At 37.8% G+C, this 14,599-nt stretch overlaps 1 protein-coding gene across 1 annotated transcript in view; it reads right to left on the bottom strand.

Annotated features, from left to right (window-relative positions):
* Positions 1-8,671: 8,671 nt before the first annotated feature.
* The window catches only part of LOC139125607 (sortilin-related receptor-like), a 44,118-nt gene continuing 38,190 nt past the window's right edge, over positions 8,672-14,599 (bottom strand). Inside the window, exons 20-23 of the mRNA XM_070691704.1 lie at positions 12,973-13,143; positions 11,652-11,798; positions 10,960-11,102; positions 8,672-8,792 (exon numbers count right to left, since the gene is read on the bottom strand). Coding sequence (XP_070547805.1) covers positions 11,076-11,102; positions 11,652-11,798; positions 12,973-13,143 — 345 coding nt within the window. The 3' untranslated portion in view covers positions 8,672-8,792; positions 10,960-11,075. The remainder of the gene's footprint in view (positions 8,793-10,959; positions 11,103-11,651; positions 11,799-12,972; positions 13,144-14,599) is intronic.

Genomic DNA, 14,599 nt, shown 5'->3' with positions numbered 1-14,599 from the left:
AATTAAAACTTTATTTGTGAAATAGCCCTCCACATCGTCGTAAACCACGCCCTCTTCGGCGAGTCTTATCACCCAACGCCGAAAGGCCGTGGTATCACTGGCCACGTTTAGCGTTCACGCATTGCTGCAAGGCTCTATGATAGTCGAGGAAAAACCTACGAGCCAATCAGATTGCCCGTTACAGAGCTGATCTTGGTGCTTACCACCACACAGCAGCGTTCACTGTCGACGAAGAGCGCGCAATGTGTAAATGTTTAATGTTTTTGGACTCAACCGCTCTATTCACACCAAAAAGACGCCATTGATAATTATTTTACAAGGAAAAGATGGGTTTCTTTGCACAAGGACCAGCGGTGGCAAGTCTGTATGCTACCAGGCATGGCCTGGCAGGCCGTCCGGCCCATCGTGTTTCACGGGCGTTATATCGAAGGGTATCGCATAACTGGAGCAGCTGGCCCCACGCCTCGCTATGCACAGTGTCCGAACCAGACGTAGAACAACACCGCTGTGTAAAACCCGTTGGTCAAAACTATTGATCATAAATTTACTTTACCACAAGTTATGTATAAACGTTTATGTATCGATCTCTTCATTAAGGTTCACACTGAAAGCTTTCTTATCGTGCTGTGGGTATACATGGAGCTAGAAACGTATGAATGGTATATTGGGCCCTTTCATTCGAGCTGGTGCTCCGCGATACAAATCACAAATGTACGCTAGGCTCCCGATCGTCTCAACACTGCCGAAATCACAGATCTCGGGAAATTGCGTAGTTGTTCAAGTCCGATTATGTTTCATTAATTCATCACAAAAGTTACGCTTACAACGGAATCAAATCAAGAGAGGTTTAGTCTGTTCCATGGGTTTGCAGTTCAGCTGGGTACGAACACGTATAAGCTTATGCGTACACTCGCTCAGTACAGTGTGACCTGGTGACAATATTTTCGGACAGGGTATGGTGAATTTCGCCCAAAGCCGTTTCACAAATAACGAGCAGTACGAAATCTTATTACCATACCCTTCGAAACTTTATTGTGTTTATCCTAAAACTGTTAACAGGACGGAAGTGGTATTTGGGGGGTCAAAGTTGCCAAATTGTTGACTCCATGGTGAGTGCGTAGTAATCGGACGTCGTATTTGGAATGTGATTATAGGGGCTAAATATTGATATTTTGAAACTTCAAACCCTCGTTTTTCAATTTCGATGTGTTGAGAAAACTGTTTGTAAAGATTTTGTGATAAATTAGTTACGTTCACCCATGGACGACGCAACTATATTTCGACGTGTATGGTGCTTACATCGGATATGGGCTGTCTCTGTGTGTTGCTTTAGATCGTACGGTGTGTTAACTTCGCGAAGTTTTATAGCGCCCGAAATAGCTTCTACCGAAAAAACTAACTATTCAAAACGGGACAGCAGCGTCACCTGACTTAATATGCGGTATCATGAATTGTAAAACGCTATCAATACGGAGCAAAGTGAGTACAACGAACAGCATGTCTTTGAATGTCCGAACCGAGATCGTCCGAAAATAGTCACACTGAGTGTACCGGGACGACCTTGCAGAGGGACCGGGTAGGGTTCGTTGATGGCCGTAGTCTGTGTACCTATCGAAGCCATAGTATTCACATGGTGTCGCCGTTGCTCTCGATCATGACAGAAAAACAGTCAAAATTTTGAAAGCTGTCGGATTTAATGCAACATATATCGGAAGAGGTGCAACAGAACCAGAGGATCTCAGGCCCTGAAAGCTCGATTGTGTACACACAGACAATGAGGAGCTTACTACCCGACATGACTTTGTAAAACGTATTCGTGATTGGCTAATTCTGATGATATGTTCTCATGAATAATTAATTAACCCCCATTCATACTTCCGCAGTTTCCCGGCGTTATATGCCAGAGCTTGATTTTTGCGAAGGTCACCGGAGCTGAAATTATCGCTCTGGCCTGCGAGAATGGCCCTCCAATGTAATGGAACATCCTTTCAATGCCCTAGAGCACATTATATAAATGCCCAAGGGCACAGCAGATTTTGTGTTGCAACTGGTTTCCGCTGTGTTACCAAATTTGAATATTAAAACGTACCAAATGTCTACAGAATATAACATGTTCACTTTTGATTGGACAGTACTTTACTACGGCGCTGTCATTCGTTTCTGAATTTGGTGACCAAGGCTTTATGAGTAAATAAAACACCCTGAATTGAGCACTCTGATTGGTCAATCAACAGTAGATAGTTTTTAAATATATATATATATATATATATATATATATATATATATATATATATATATATATATATAATATATATATAATATATATAAGAAACTGTAGGAATTCAGGTGATCCCCAGTGGAGTGTGGAGTGGGTGAAGATAGAAGAAACTTGGGTTGAAACACACTACCACACCTGGTTGTTAGGTTCCAAACGTATTTATAATAAATACGTTTGGAACCTAACAACCAGGTGTGGTAGTGTGTTTCAACCCAAGTTTCTTCTATATATATATATATATATATATATATATATATATATATATATATAATATATATATATATATATATATATATATATATATATATATATATATATATATATATGAATGAATGTATGGTTGTATGTATGTATGTATGTATGTATGTATGTATGTGTGTATGTATGTATGGGTGTATGGTTGTATGTATGTATGTATGTACGTATGTATGTATGTATGTATGTATGTATGTATGTATCATAGACAGTCAAGAAAAAGGATGGAAAGCCGCAGTATTTCCTTTGAACGAACTATGCTGGAATAAATTATGTTGGATTTGCATACCTATTGATAAACAAATCCAATTACCATCCAACTGACGTAAAATCTCGCGAAACATACTTGCTGGCCTTACTTTCAGTGTGTCCTAAACGCACTTTTTCGTAGCAGAGAATAATCCCATTCAAAAGGAAAGCAATGTTTTGTTGCATTTAGGAATAAATTAATCTTTAGGATAAGTAAATCAGACTATAATCGGAAAGACAACTTTATTCTGAAAATAAGTTCAATGAAGTATTTTCACTGCGAACTACCGGATGTCAAGCAGCGGCTATCACCCAGCTGATAATTATGCAAAAATCGATTCACATATTCTAATTATTCCAAAAGAGATTGCTCGTCGCTTCTTCACAGTTCTTTTGTTCTTTGCAGTAGCTTCCCATCCTCTTTCTCGACTGTCTATGTATGTTTATATGTATCTATGTATGTACATGCACACACACATGCATATATGTACACATCTACGCCCACTGTAGGCATACATGCAAAGATGTAGACATACTTTATACATACAAACCAATTCAATACACACACTGATACATACTTGCATAGATGTGTCTGTACACATGTACTTTTTCTACATTACAGAAACATCATCGCTGTCTTGAAGATATTTTCATTAGCTTTTAAAATTTTAAGGATGGAAATTCTTGGGACAGAAATTATGTGAGAATGATTTTGTTTTACCTCATAACCTATCAAAGTTCCATTGGGAAAGATGGGGCTTCGCCATTTTACTTCAACTAAAGCAATTTTTGGATTGCCATGGAGACTAAAATCACCTGGAGCACTTGGTACTGCAAAGGCAAAAAATGAGTGAAAGTATTGTAGAGAGACGAAAAAGTTCAAAGACTTGAAAACAATCGGTAAGTTAGTATCCAAAATTAGAGATCTAGTAGCTAAAACTTTTATGATTTTTTCATGATTTTTGTTTTTTTTACTATCAACTACAGTTTCTTGTTCTACTCCCTATGGCATTTTGTAATACACAGTATTCAGCTGGTCAACTCAGCCTGTATACGCATAGACTGTATTGTTGTTGTTGACAAGTGAATTACGGTTTGGACTAGAATTCAAATGTAAACAAATAACTGTGTATTTTACACAGTTACATATGATGTGTTGACAAGCTATAGAGAGTGTGTCTTAACACACTGTGGGGATCAAGATTTGCAAACAAACTATGAGTGTCAAAATTATCAAAGGTTACATCTACCGGCCCTGTTAGAGGTTCTAATTTCCAGTATGAAGCAAAAAAGAAGCAGCAAATTCTTACAAAGTTGATCATACATTTCTACACACTTGAGAGAGGTTAAAGAAGACAGAAAAAGACGAAAATATTTGGTGTTTAGTACTCACGTCCGTCATAAGTTCTCCTTTGTACAGTCTCCAGGGTTGGATAAATTTGACCAGTAACAGTATTCTTTACTGACACTTGGAAGACATAAGTGACACCAGCTTTCAATGTGTCCAGGACAACTTCTGAAGGATCACCTACATCTGGGGACACTGTTGTGTTAGAGCTTGAAGAGGGATCATTTAGATCACTGTATGGAAAAGATAATTGCTAATTACTTACTCTGCAAACTTTACGATACTATTTGTCGATGTCCTAGGCTGGTTGATTGAACTATTCACCATAAGTTCAAAGAAAGATATCGTTGTTCGTACACATGTTCAAAATCCATTTTTCCATTCTGTTCCCAGGTCAAATAGCTGTAAGTTTTGACGATTTTCTTTACTGGACAATTGCAAGCCAGATAGGCAAAGGTTCATTTGCATGCAACATACCATCAAGAGTGCAGACTGTTAATATTTGAATACAGGCGCCGTGCAGAGAATGTGCACAGATTTTTTATGGCAATGCTTAAAGCGTATTGTGATCTGTCACTTTGCATTCAACCAACAAAAATTAATTGAGATATCTAACTTAGGTTTCCTCTGGCAATTACTGGAAATGACGATTTTTTACAAACACTAGAGGATATCAAACATAGTGTTCTTGCACCACTCGACTGACCATCTGCTGAAAAATCAATTTTTTTTACATTGTAACTTTCACTGGGGATAGCTTTTACCTTATACTTATATTGGATCATATTCTAGACTTTTTAATCCTTACACAATGATCAGTTTGAAAAATTGAAGTTTGACTTCCGCTGTAGAGCTGCATAAAGTGCCCTTTGACCCCACAAATATGTCATTATGTGACCTCTATGAAGAGTAGGTCACTGCTCTGCGCGGAGTTTGTGGGAGTATTTCTCTAAGTGAAACCACCCATGGTCCAAGTGCATGGTGCATCAAATAATACGGAAAATTAATTGCTAATTGTGATATGCAGGGACAGAATATTCTTTTGATCTGGTTTTTTATTTTAGTTACTGATTTTTACATATCTTGGAAGTTAAGCCTTATTTTTTGAAAAACAAATGTCTAAAACCAGCCTTTTTTCCTGCCTCAATTTTTTTCACTTCAAACCCTGTGCTTCTTTATCTACACAAGTGTTTATATTTCTTTATTCATTTTTCTTACTTTTAATTTCAAATCTCTCACTTAGAAATGCCTTCGGTACAAGAAAAGCAATTAACTTTACCCAAAGTCGACGCATATGACAACATTTGGCATATTTCAAAACAGCTTGGTCAGACATGGCTGAAACAAATTTGTACATGTACACTTCCTGTTACAGTGGCCCGATATTAATCGACAGAAAATAATGTGTTAATGGTTGTGTGTTTAAACTTTGTTGACAGTGTGAAATAAGTCAAAAACTGTTCTCCAAAGTTTGCTGAAAACGATTGAACATAAGAAACTGCTAAAGTCTGATCTGCACACAGCCTAGCTGTAACTATTTGTTGGATCTAGCCTAATATTGAACACTCACGGAGTATGAGCAGAACAGGGCACTTTGCCTACAATGTGTATAGTGGTAGACTGCCTAGGCTGAACGGGCCTACTTGAACAGTTCCTCTGAACTTCAGTATGATCAGCAAAGTACAACTGCCAACGTGGGAATGGCTTCCCATAAAAACATGTGTGTAGTGATATCCAAGCATTGCAATTTCTTGCATTTCTACTGTACATAAATATTGCACTCAGCAGCCATGCTATTTAGCAACCAAGATTATGTTTTTCAAAAAATCACAAAATATTCTGTGATCGTCGGGCGGACTTCAAACTTTTGGCACATACTCATCGAAGTATTCTTTTTTATTGTATGTCAAAATTTTAGAGTATAATTTTTGCACAATGTTCAGTTTAAAAATTAAAGTTGAGGTGGTTGAGCAAGATCAAAACAACAACCTCCAATTTTACAAACAACAGAAAATCCTACCAAATTTTCATAAAAAAAACCACTTTGGTATGCCTCTACAGTATACTAACCCTAGACTCGTAAGAAATCAACAATGTACAACCTGCAAAACCTTCGGAAATGACGTGAGGAAAATGACCATGTTTTTTGGCCAAATTCAACTGTCAGAATGACTGCGCTGTACTGGTCGTCACATTTGAAACAGAATTCTCTATAATTACATGCAAATGAACCCTTGGCTGTCCGGCTGTTGCAAGTCCTTGTTCTGCTCCCCAAAGCATATCAAAACACTCGCTATTTGGCTGTCAACATGGCATCTACCCACATCAACTGTAGTCTTTACATTTGGCTCATCAATTTGATCCATAGTTATACCTGCTAGCCCTTCATTTGGAATTTCATTCAACTGGGTACTTGAGTCAATACCGCTGTGTTTTTAACATGAGTAGCAATACAACTGAGTAATATACAAATGATCTATAGTATATTAAGTCTGAAATGGTCTAGCTGTGAAACAAATTCTTTATTTGTTAAATTAAACTAGTAATTCTTACTTTACTAACATCTGTAATATTTTGCCCACAAAAAGACGCATACAGGACCTTGATGTCTAATGAATTCTATGAACATAATTATAATAATCACAAAACCATGTGATTACTTCATATTTAAAGGGCCTATGACATGCCCCTTACAACCAAACGTAAAATCACTCTTTGGGTCTTGAAGTTAGCCTACGTCACTGTCTTGCATTGCGTATCGCCCCCTTGTCCAGATAAAATGCAAGTAAAAGTTACGGGTGGGCGTGTACCCCTAGCCAAACTTGTTCGACTTTTTTCTGCTTTTCGAAATTGAGCCGATGACTTATCTTAACACGGACAAACAGTCTTTCACACCTTGGCAATCTCATGTCCGTAAGTGTGTGAGGCAAGGGCTTCCTTTGCTCAGAACGTACACCCAGCGCGCAGCGCACGAGAGAACATCGTGAGCATTAGTGCCTAAATGTTTTAGTTTGCTATAGTGACATGGTCTTTTCAGGATATTACCAACGGTCACATACGGCGTACGGCCGATCGCCTTGCCGATCATGTAAATTAAAATGACTGAAATTAAAATGACTTGTCAGGCTATCTGATTAGGTGTACTATGCTTTCGTGCCAAATACGGGAAATTTCATCGGGAAACACTTGCGCCAGGACGCTTCCCGTCTCTACACAATTGTGAATATGGTGAAGACGGCGATTCAAAATGGCGACCCGACAGTGCGGCGACAAGCTCTCTTTGTTTTTCTTCATCAAAACATGTACAAAATAGGCCTAACGCATCACTTTTTGCAGGATTCGTTTGCTCTGAAAATGCACGGGAACATGAGTCGATTGCATCATTTGTCTCGTGCTCCAAGGAAATGATAGTTCTGTCAAAGGTCGACGTCCAACACAGCTACACTCAGAGTGATAGTTTTCGGAAAGGGTACTGAATTTTGCCCAACCAAAGCCATTTCATAAATGACGAGCACTACGAATTCTTATTGCCATACCTTTTGTGTTTATCGTCAAAGTGTTAACACGATGGAAGTGGTATATAGGGGTCAAGTTGCAAAATTTTTGACCCCGTGTTGAGTGCGTAGTAATCGGACTGCTATGATTGCAGTAGTCAGACGTCGTATTTGGAAAGCGAGTAGGGGCTAAATGTTGATAATTTGAAACTTCAAAACCCTAATTTTCATTTTCGATGTGTTTAAAAACTGAATGTAAATATTTTGTGATAATTAGTTACATTTAATAGACGACATAACCATATTTTGACGTGTTTGGCGCTTACCTACCGGACATATGGGCTGTCTCTGTGTGTTGCTTTCGGCACCTTTTATCGTATGGTCTGGCTAACTTTGCCAAATTTGTATAGCCCGAAATAGCTTCTACTAAACAAACTGTCCAAAACGGGACAGCAGTATCACTTCACTTAATATGAGGTCGCACAACTTGTAAAACGCTATCATTACGGAGCGAAGTGAGTCCGACGAACAGCATGTGATTGAATGTCCAAAAACTGAGGTCGTCTGAAAACTGCACACTGAGAGTACTGTACTGCAGCTACAACATGCAATGCATTGAATCGAAATACTAAGGCGCGGGATTGCTCCACTTTTTATAAAATAAATTCAACCGTGAAAAGTTCAAACTGAGACTGATACTGTCTTATTTCATACAAAGAAATGAAACGTAGCCTCATCGTACTTTCAAATCTGTCCCGAGAATTCCATTGCTTTCAATGCACTCGCGCTTTGTCCTTCAGAGTCAGAATCTGACTCTGATTTGGAACCACTCGTCCCCTAGCTGAGTTTTTGGAGGCAAAAAATAAAAACTTTGGAAATCATGTCATAGGCCCTTTAAATTTCTGTAAGCTGAAAAAACTGCAGCAATGTAGATGGATAAAGACACACATTGAAAGCTAAAAAAGGGACAGACAAAAGGGTGGCAATTTGGTGCTGCAATACTAACAAATATCATGATATGAAAGAATAAATGTTAACAACACTCACTGCCAGGACAGTACATAGCCAAAAGGGAACTTGGGTAACTCTTCCGGCTTTATCCATGACACCATTACTGACTTATAACTTAAAGCTGATACTTGAAGGTGGCGTACTTGATAGTCTGTGGCTGTGGAGACAGGAATAATCAACTATTATGGACAGGAATATTTAATTGTTATGGACAGGAATATTTATTGTTATGGACAGGAATATTTAATTGTTATGGACAGGAATATTTAATTGTTATGGACAGGAATATTTAATTGTTATGGACAGGAATATTTATTGTTATGGACAGGAATATTTAATTGTTATGGACAGGAATATTTATTGTTATGGACAGGAATAGTATGGACAGGAATACTCAATTGTTATGGACAGGAATATTTAATTGTTATGGACAGGAATATTTAATTGTTATGGACAGGAATATTTAATTGTTATGGACAGGAATACTCAATTGTTATGGACAGGAATATTTAATTGTTATGGACAGGAATAATCAACCATTATGGACAGGAATATTTAATTGTTATGGACAGGAATACTCAACTATAATGGACAGGAATACTCAATTGTTATGGCCAGGAATAATCAACTGTTGTGGACACTGAAATGTCATCAATAATCAAACATTTCTCTTGAAATAATGAATTGTAACCGAATTTCAACAAACTATGTAATAATAATGTAATGATTAAGAATAACTAACTGTGAAGTATAATGTTGAATGGTGAAACTAAAATGATGAAGTAACAGGTTGAATAGTAGAATGTACAAGAGAATGTTGAAAGAGACATAGACAGTCTAGTTGTAAAATTGAATTCAGATTAGCAGGGCTTGAAATTAACTTTTTTCCCTGGTAGTCCACTTGGGCTAAAATTTTCTGAAGTTGGTAGCCCAGTGACAATGACTGGTAGCCCATACATATTTTAGTTCAGCAGTGTTCTCCCAAGGATTTTTTTTACAAGAGAACAAAGATGTGGTGTGAAGCACTACTAGCGACTGCACAAGCAGTCGCGGGGGAGGTCAGGAGGGGGTTGTCCCTCCTCCTGCCATTGGAGCTTTTGAAAAATGGCGATTAAAATGGTGTTATTTGGTGACACTTCGGGAGTATTTTTTCAGATTTTTTTTGCATAAAAATTTCAAAGAAAAGGAATCTGAGACAGTATTCCAAAACTTTTATTTCAGTTCACTGATTTCAATGAAGATTACATTTTTTGAAAATGAAAAAATAGCGACATACATTAACCAAGTCGAAATACATAAACACTTACGTGTTCTCAGCCTAATACATGTCCAGGCCGAGCCCTTATAATTGGTCATTTAGCCTTGGGAGGGAATAATCCAAGCGAAATTCTAACCTCCTTGAAAACTTCAGTATACTACACTGTCCTAGGTTATGACCCTCACTCTCCTTGGCATGTTTATTCAGCTAAGTAGGTTCGCTAACGTCACGGCCCGTGTGGATGTCATGCAAACATGGCTGTCATCGAAAAGTTTGCACATGGGCTTATGATCTCGGATGACATCACAAACTCATGAAATTTGCAAGATTGATAAGAATTACATTTGCAGCCTGCATGATCAACTCACACGCTTGCATACTGCTTGTCAATCCCACTCAACTTTTTTTCTCGTAAGTTTTATTGGTTTATTTAAAAAAAAAATAAATCCCTAACATTTATGGCAAGGGAGCTCAAACTTCACAAGAGGGCCCTGTTACCTTATTCAGGGAGAACAGTGTTCAGAGATATCTTTTTTCTTTAACCAGACAAGAAAAGGCTATTTTCTAGATTCTGCTCATAAAGTGAATTTTCTAGTCATTTGATGTGAATATTGCACACCTTTAACACCCAAGGAAACAGGACTGTAATAGCTCATCCGAAAGTGACAGACTGGACATGGTATGCTTAGTACTGACTGAATTTCAGGTCCCATGCTTTGGTAGTCCATCAGGGCTATCATTTCCAGGACTTTGGTAGGCCGAGAGAAAAGTTGGGAGTCTGTGGACGATGGACTACCGCTAATTTCGAGCCCAGAATAGTAAAATAGAAAGCAGTTATTTTGGCATGGATTGGACACCATAAACAGACATCATCCGTTATGATAATTGTCATGACATCATGGGGGGTAGAGAAACTTGCGTTTCCAAGAAAGAGACTTTAGGGATAAAAAGTCAACACACTGTCCGCATTAAATTTGAATATTCCACTTTCAGTCCGTATTAAAAAGTAGTGGTCCTTCGCTTGTATGACTGGACGATTCCATTTTTCAGGATGTGATATACTTACAGCAGCCTTTTTCATCAGAGCCATCCAGACAGTCTTTGTGGCCATTACATTTGTATTGGTGTAGATACACTCTCCACTCCTGCACTGCCACTGGTCACGGTTACAATACGACATAGTTACTGGTGGTGCCCTTGTACTGGTATCTACATTTGTGAAAATATAGATAATGGTAGTGTCCAAAACACTGCGCTCCAGTGAGTGCTAGTCGTACATAAGATAACCCAGATCTGTATGATGGCTAAAGGACTGTGAGGTTGTAAATGCTTATACCGGTACACAAATCAGTATTATCTATTATAACAACTTTGTCAAAGTTTCTGTATACTGATGTCTTATCACTGAAGGATTTCATGTGATCTGACTCACATAATGGTCGCCTGATGGCCAAATTATTTGGTAGCACCAATCAATAAAATGAAACAATGTGCATATGGGTGTGGTGCGCCAAGTCTGAAAGAAATCATCTTGGCCATATCTTAGATTTCAGTGAGAAAGGACACAGGATGGATGCTGTAATGTATATAAATCCCATGGACAAAAAAGTAATTCCTTTCAAAACTCCATTTCTGGTTCTAGCAGGCTTCTCACTGGCAAATAGGGTGCAGTAATGGGGCATGTGTGATTTGTATGAGTTAATGCACCATGAATGTTGTGTGACATTGAGTGACAAAATATGCCACTTCACAACTTACAATAGCGACAATTCTGCTCGTCATCTCCATCCCTGCAGTCTCTGACTCTATTGCAGCGATACCATGGTGGAATACAACTGCCATCCCAGCAACGATAGTTTGGATACCCGCACATTTGAGTGGGCGCCACTGTCGTGTAGTAGTTAGCTGTTTTCAGATTTGATTAAGAAATCAAAGTCATTATCACAGACAGACAACGATGCTGGGTGTGTAATAAAGTACTCTAGAGTGTGTATGATGTCAAGTGATTGAAAAAAATATCTTTATGGTAATATCTGACTAAAAACGGGAAATTCATATTTTTGCTTCAGCTTTTCTCATAGAAACTTTACAGTGTTCATTTTTAACAAAGAAGAAAGAAGTGTGCACATTTTTGAATAGGAGAACTAACTGGAATTTACTACTATTTGAATATCAGACCGGCCACTATATCCAATGTTAACTCCATAGGTTAAACCTATGATAGAATGCACTGGGACGGATATTTGGACTCAAATTTTTACAATTCTTTTCTGATCTACCACTTGTGGCAGCTCATTTTGAAGCGCTTGTGGGAAGAAAAATGTCCAGTGTCTCAGCATTTCGAAAAAGTCAAAAATTTTATTTTTCCTCATAGAGTTAACAAAGGGAGGGTGACCACTTTGAATTTCAAATATCTTTAAATGTTCGGAAATTTGTTTCTTAAGCACTAAACTTTTACAGTGACCCCATGATTTTTATTCTCGATGTGGTATGAAAACTGTTGAGGGTTTATAGCTGGAAAGTTTTGAATAAAAAGTTTAACCCTTTCACCACCATGGTTCCACCCAAACCCATTGTTATCAATGGTGATCTTGGACCTGTATACAGGGAACTGGGGGTGAAAGGGTTAAGCTTTCACTTTTGAGGCACATTCTACCTTGAATCCGCACAAATGAGAAAATTTTAGTTTTATTTACACCACACAATAGCACTGATTGCAAATGACATCATTTTTCTCTCTCAGTAATATGCATATTGTTTGTCTGCATTTTCCGCATAAAGACGAAAATGAAAGCTGCTGGTGTTACAATGGCTACTCAAAGTCACACCAATTCATATAAATTTATGGCTCCGACTGCAAGCTGCTAAAGCAGCCGCGCATGCAACAACAAAGTTTATCCAACTTTTAGACAGTGTTGTCTGATGTCGCGCGTGCAGCTATATTTAGTAACAAGCCTGAAATCGTGATCAATCCTATTCAAAGTGAGTCTGTACAAGTAACTGACAAGAGAGGTCAAATGAGTGTGTTCTGATAATAGTTGTACATGGTATCTTAATTGTTACAGTACGAGATACTCACTTGGGCATCCCCACTCATCACTATTGTCACCACAGTCATCATACATATCACACACCCAGCTACGGGGTATGCAGTGTTCCCTAGCATACCGACCACACTGAAACTGGTCGTATCGGCATGGCTGTATGGTTGTATACAAAGGGTAACGCTCTGTTGTTGTTGTGGATCCATCTGTCAACAAATTTCATGAACTCTTGGTTAAAATAATCATTATTATACCGGTATTACCATGCCCGGTCCATTGTGTTTTGATTGGTTGAGCTGAACCATGTGACTGCGCACAAATACACAGTAATGGCTTGTTTTCATGCCCATGAATATGAATAATGTCGTAAACATAATAACTTTACAGCTAAAACAAAAATTGTGATTTGTACAAATTTCATAATCAACCACAAAATAAGGTGGAGCATTTGTGGGCCAAGTTTAGACGCTTTTTTTAAAAAAAATTTCCAGATTTGCAAAATTTTGGCAGCGCGCACTACTCACTGTCAGGTTCTGGCGCCCCTTTGTCGTTAGCACAGGAAATTTTCGTAAATTTTGATGGTTTTTTGGTGTTCGTTGATAATATAATGGAAATAACAGACTCCGTGCTGACCATTAACATTTATTTATCGGCGCGGGCGAGAGGAAAGCCAAATTAACGGGCTCGGCAAGCCTGGCCCATTAATTTTTGGCTTTCCTCTTGCCCTTGCCCATACATAAACGTTAATGGTCAGCCTGTCGTCGGTTATTTCTATAATAAGAAGACAAGTGACCCAGCAGCTGAAAAAAACCTCTTTGTTCCCCTAAGAAATATGCACATTTGTACATATTCAAACATCTCTTAATTGGGCTTCCCTAAGATGTTATGTAACGAATTTCAAAATTGTCAGGAAACTGTTGTTTGACAAAACAATGGTGTTACAAAAAATGATAAAACCCAAAAAAATTTGGATATGCATAAACTATGTATATATTGTATATTTTTATTGCATCTCTACACTGTGTGATCAGAGCCTTTAGCTAAAGGCTAATTGTGATAATAATAATAATTAATAAAGTATTATATAGAATAATAACACCAATAATAATAGGTTCAATTTCCGTGAAAATTTCACCATAAGGGTATTTTGGGTCGAAAAGACCAAATATGATATCGATTTCACTGCCCCATGTTTCCATGGTAACCATTTTAGGTGTTGAAAATTTTCAGTTTTTCTAATATCCCTTGAAAAGTTACTTTGATTGATATGAAAATTATTTAGTGGGGAAGTTCGGGTCAGAGAACACAAATGTCAGACTTATTTTAATGTTTCGAGTTGCCATAGTAACTATTTTGGGATTGAAAATGTTACTTTTTCCCTAATTCCTATTAAAGAACTATTAATTGATGTAAAAAATTGATAATAAGGGGTTTTCTGGTTAGCACACCAAATAAAATCACACTCATTTTAATGTGAGATGTTTCCATGGCAACCATTCAGGAGTAACAATTTTTTTTTTCAGAAGTCCCAGAGCTTCAATGAATTGTTTTTTACATTTCTATATAATACTTATAGCCCCTAAACTTGTAATAATAATAACGATATGAAATATAGCTGCAAAGCAGCAATCAACCGGGTTTCGAGACATCTCGGTCAACAGG

This window comes from Ptychodera flava, assembly GCF_041260155.1.
Source record: "Ptychodera flava strain L36383 chromosome 3 unlocalized genomic scaffold, AS_Pfla_20210202 Scaffold_25__1_contigs__length_14229661_pilon, whole genome shotgun sequence".
In the NCBI taxonomy this organism is placed as follows: Eukaryota; Metazoa; Hemichordata; class Enteropneusta; family Ptychoderidae; genus Ptychodera; species Ptychodera flava.
Note: the sequence above shows the minus strand (reverse complement) of the source record. Positions and strands in the feature narration are given on the sequence as shown.